The sequence below is a fragment of the Amphimedon queenslandica genome, unplaced genomic scaffold (assembly GCF_000090795.2).
Source record: "Amphimedon queenslandica unplaced genomic scaffold, v1.1 AMPQUscaffold_9212_Cont18831, whole genome shotgun sequence".
In the NCBI taxonomy this organism is placed as follows: Eukaryota; Metazoa; Porifera; class Demospongiae; order Haplosclerida; family Niphatidae; genus Amphimedon; species Amphimedon queenslandica.
The window spans coordinates 1-3,370 of NW_003550516.1; the positions used below are offsets into that span (position 1 = coordinate 1).

A 3,370-nucleotide genomic window follows, 5' to 3' on the forward strand; every position below is an offset into this window, starting at 1 on the left:
AAAAGATGCTAGAGCAGATAGCAACACGTAAAGAAGAAGTAAGGCAGGAAATCAAGGAAACGTTTGAAGAGCTTAAAGCTGCTTTAGATAAGAGATGCAACAATCTACTAATGGAGATAGAAGAGATTGCTAGCGCTAAGAGAAATTCTGTCGAGAAGCAGTTAGACGGGTTTCATAAACTGGTAAAACAGGTTTCTCATGGTCGTCATCTTGCATCATCAGTGAGTGAGCATACTGATCCAGGTGAAGTTCTCAGTGTTAAGAAGCTAATCACCAATCAACTAGAGGAATGCATTAAAGAGTATAAGAAACTACCTCTAGAAATAGAAGAAAATGAAGCAATTGTGACACGCTTTGATACCACTGCCATGAGCAATGAGATTCATAGATTCGGCAGTGTTTTTGAAACTGATCCAGATCTTTATTCCATTGATAGTGGGTTAGCTATTCCATTGGCGACAGTAAAGAAAGAAAGGAAATTCAAAGTGGCTCTACCAGCAGGCATTGATAAAGCAGCAAGCTATTTGAAGGCTTCCTTTATCAAAAGTGATGGTAGTAAAGAGGAGGGTAGAGTTGTTATAGTTAATGATAACAACACAGCCATTGTATCATGCACACCTCAAAGTATTGGTGGATATGAACTATCAGTGACTATAAGAGGTCACCATATTAAAGGTAGTCCACTGTCAGTAAAAGCATCAAGAGACTATACTACTCTAACTAACCAAAAATCTTTTAATGTGGGGAATCTTACTCGTGGTGTTTCTGTTCATACTAGTGGTGACGTATTTGCTAGTAGTATTGATGGGTTTGTTCAGGTATTTAGTGAGGATGGTACTGCAGTAAGAAGGATTGGATCTAAAGGTAATGGTAATGGACAGTTTGACAAACCTTGGGGTTTATTGCTGGTAGGAAACAGGCTCTATGTGTCTGATTATGATCTCAATCGTGTGCAATATTTCTCAGCTACTACTGGTCAGCATATTGGTCAGTTTGGTAGTAAAGGTAATGGAAATGGACAATTCTCTAGTCCTCGTGGTATGTCTACTGATGGTAAAGGTAATATATTAGTAGCTGATGGCAACAACAAAAGAGTACAAGTTTTTAAAGAAGATGGTACATTTGTACAAGTCATACAATGTGATGGTACTGCATCTGATGTAGCAGTTGATAATGAAGGAAAGATACACGTTACCATTTGTCACCAAAATCATGTTCAAGTCTTCTCTCCTGATGGTAAAACTCATCTTGATACATATTCTGGTAACAATAATAAACTTCACTTCCCTCAAGGCATTGCATTCGACGATGATGGATACATATTTATTACAGGAAATTCTGATACCTCCTGTGTCCTGAATCCAGAAAGAAATAAAGTTCATTCATTCAGCAGATTATTAGACCCATCAGATATCACTTTAGATAAGTATGGGCACATTTATATTGCAGACACTAACAATAACCGAATAATGAAATACTAAAAAGTATTATCTTTTAACGTAATTAGTCGCATACTTAATACTTAATAGTCTCTCATACCTTCTTAGAAAAATGAATTTAGTTAAATTTTACTATTATTTTCATTAAAAATTACTATTTTCTCTCTCTCTTTAAAATACTATCTCTCTCGTTGTCAACAAGCTGACTAATAGTTATTATTGTTATGCAAATAAAAGTGTAGAAAAAAATTTCAAAATGCCATTATTATCATTATACTACTAGTATATGCAAATAACTCTATAATACATTATACATAATGATCATAGTTAGATCACTAGGTGAATCAGTACCTGATAATAAACTGGGTCTACTCTCTAGATCTTCCATTTCTATTTGAATTTAAACTAGTTGTTTCTAAATAATCACGTAAATATGCAACTGCTAATGGCTGACGTCTTGACACAATATTAAACAGTGTTGCTGGTACTCCTCCCATATCAACCTATTCAATGTACGTCATGTTTGACTCCACCCACAACCACACCCACCTGTACAAGATACGTGAATTCTGTGAGTAGTTTTTCTTTATAGCGATAAGGTTCAATGACCCACATACTAGTCATGACCTGGTAAAACTTTGTATATTCTAGTAATCTCGTTACATCTCTCTAACCTTTCCTCTTGTGCAGTTTCACATTATATAATACAAGTTCCTCATCACAAATGATTGTATAATCTAAACCAAATTAATACAAATAAATTAATTATTATAGTACAGTATTATACCTGTGCAAACAGTACTTCATTGAAGAGCACATTTTGAGCTGATTTAAGTATCTGCTCCCATGGAGTTAACATCAACTGTTGCTTATGAAGCTCAATGAAACAAGACGGCAACAAAGAATCAAGAGAAACAACCTCTGGAACAAAAACCACATCAACATGTACACATAGATGACATGTACAATCATGTGATAGTCATGTGACATACCATTACCTTTAATAGGTCTGTCTGCTAGGAATATAACTACTTCACTCCTTCCTCTTAATTCTTCAGGTACCACTACTGACAGTATATCATTAGTACCTTCAATTTCTTTATGAACCTCAAACTGAACTGACTAAGCATACAGTGAACCAGCTGCAATAAATAATGATAGTAACGATTCGTCAAAAATGATTAGAGAGAATTCTTCATTTATACTTTTTCCTAATAAATATACATGTTTTATGTTGTGTAGCAAGTTTGAGCTAATACCAAAAAAAAAAGTTTGATTTTATACAAATGTTTGAAGTTACTCAAAAACGAGGCCAAAGTCCCTGTACTATTATAGTACAGTGTCACAAGCCAATTATTGCGAAAAATGAAAATTTAAGTGAGAATTCTCCACTTTTATAATTTGTCCTGATACATATACCTGTTCTTATGTTGTGTAGAAAGTTTGAGTTATTTCCGATCAAATTTGAATTTTTTACAAAATTTTTAAATCGCTCCAAAATCGGGTAAAAATCCCTGTACTACAGTACAGGGTCACGAGCCAATTTTCGCCAAAAATTAAAGGGTGAGAATTCTCCATTTTAATAATTTTTTTATGATGCATATACATGTTCTCATGTTGTGTAGCAAGTTTGAGTTGATTCTGATAAAATTTAATTTTTTTTACAAATTTTTAAAGTTGCTTCATACTATAGTACCCATTACTGTTATACTGTGAGTGTGTTATACTTCATTCCAATTAAGTTACCTGATCTATAGCTGAGGTCTCCACTGACTCCATTAGCTGTTCTACGTAGTATCCATCTTCTTCTTAAATCATATAATGCTCTGTAAAACTTGTGATCAGTTTGACTGGATAATCTCTTGAGTGGCTCAGCTCCATTTCTTAATATCTTGGAAGCTACATCAAGTGCCTACAGAAAAACTCATGAT

At 34.2% G+C, this 3,370-nt stretch overlaps 1 protein-coding gene and 2 long non-coding RNA genes across 3 annotated transcripts; 1 reads left to right on the forward strand and 2 right to left on the reverse strand.

Annotated features, from left to right (window-relative positions):
- Positions 1-110: 110 nt before the first annotated feature.
- LOC105315618 (tripartite motif-containing protein 2-like) lies at positions 111-1,481 on the forward strand. Its single transcript, XM_011410330.1, has one exon. The coding sequence runs from the start codon at positions 111-113 to the stop codon at positions 1,479-1,481; it is 1,371 nt and encodes a 456-aa protein (XP_011408632.1).
- A 279-nt stretch (positions 1,482-1,760) lies between these two features.
- Positions 1,761-2,202, reverse strand: LOC109590961 (uncharacterized). The gene is made up of 3 exons (XR_002189589.1): positions 2,114-2,202; positions 1,989-2,066; positions 1,761-1,942 (listed from the first exon to the last, which is right to left on the reverse strand). It is a non-coding gene; the product is annotated as an uncharacterized LOC109590961 (long non-coding RNA).
- Positions 2,203-2,234: 32 nt separating this feature from the next.
- LOC109590960 (uncharacterized) lies at positions 2,235-3,341 on the reverse strand. Its single transcript, XR_002189588.1, has 3 exons — positions 3,186-3,341; positions 2,438-2,581; positions 2,235-2,360 (listed from the first exon to the last, which is right to left on the reverse strand). It is a non-coding gene; the product is annotated as an uncharacterized LOC109590960 (long non-coding RNA).
- Positions 3,342-3,370: the final 29 nt, after the last annotated feature.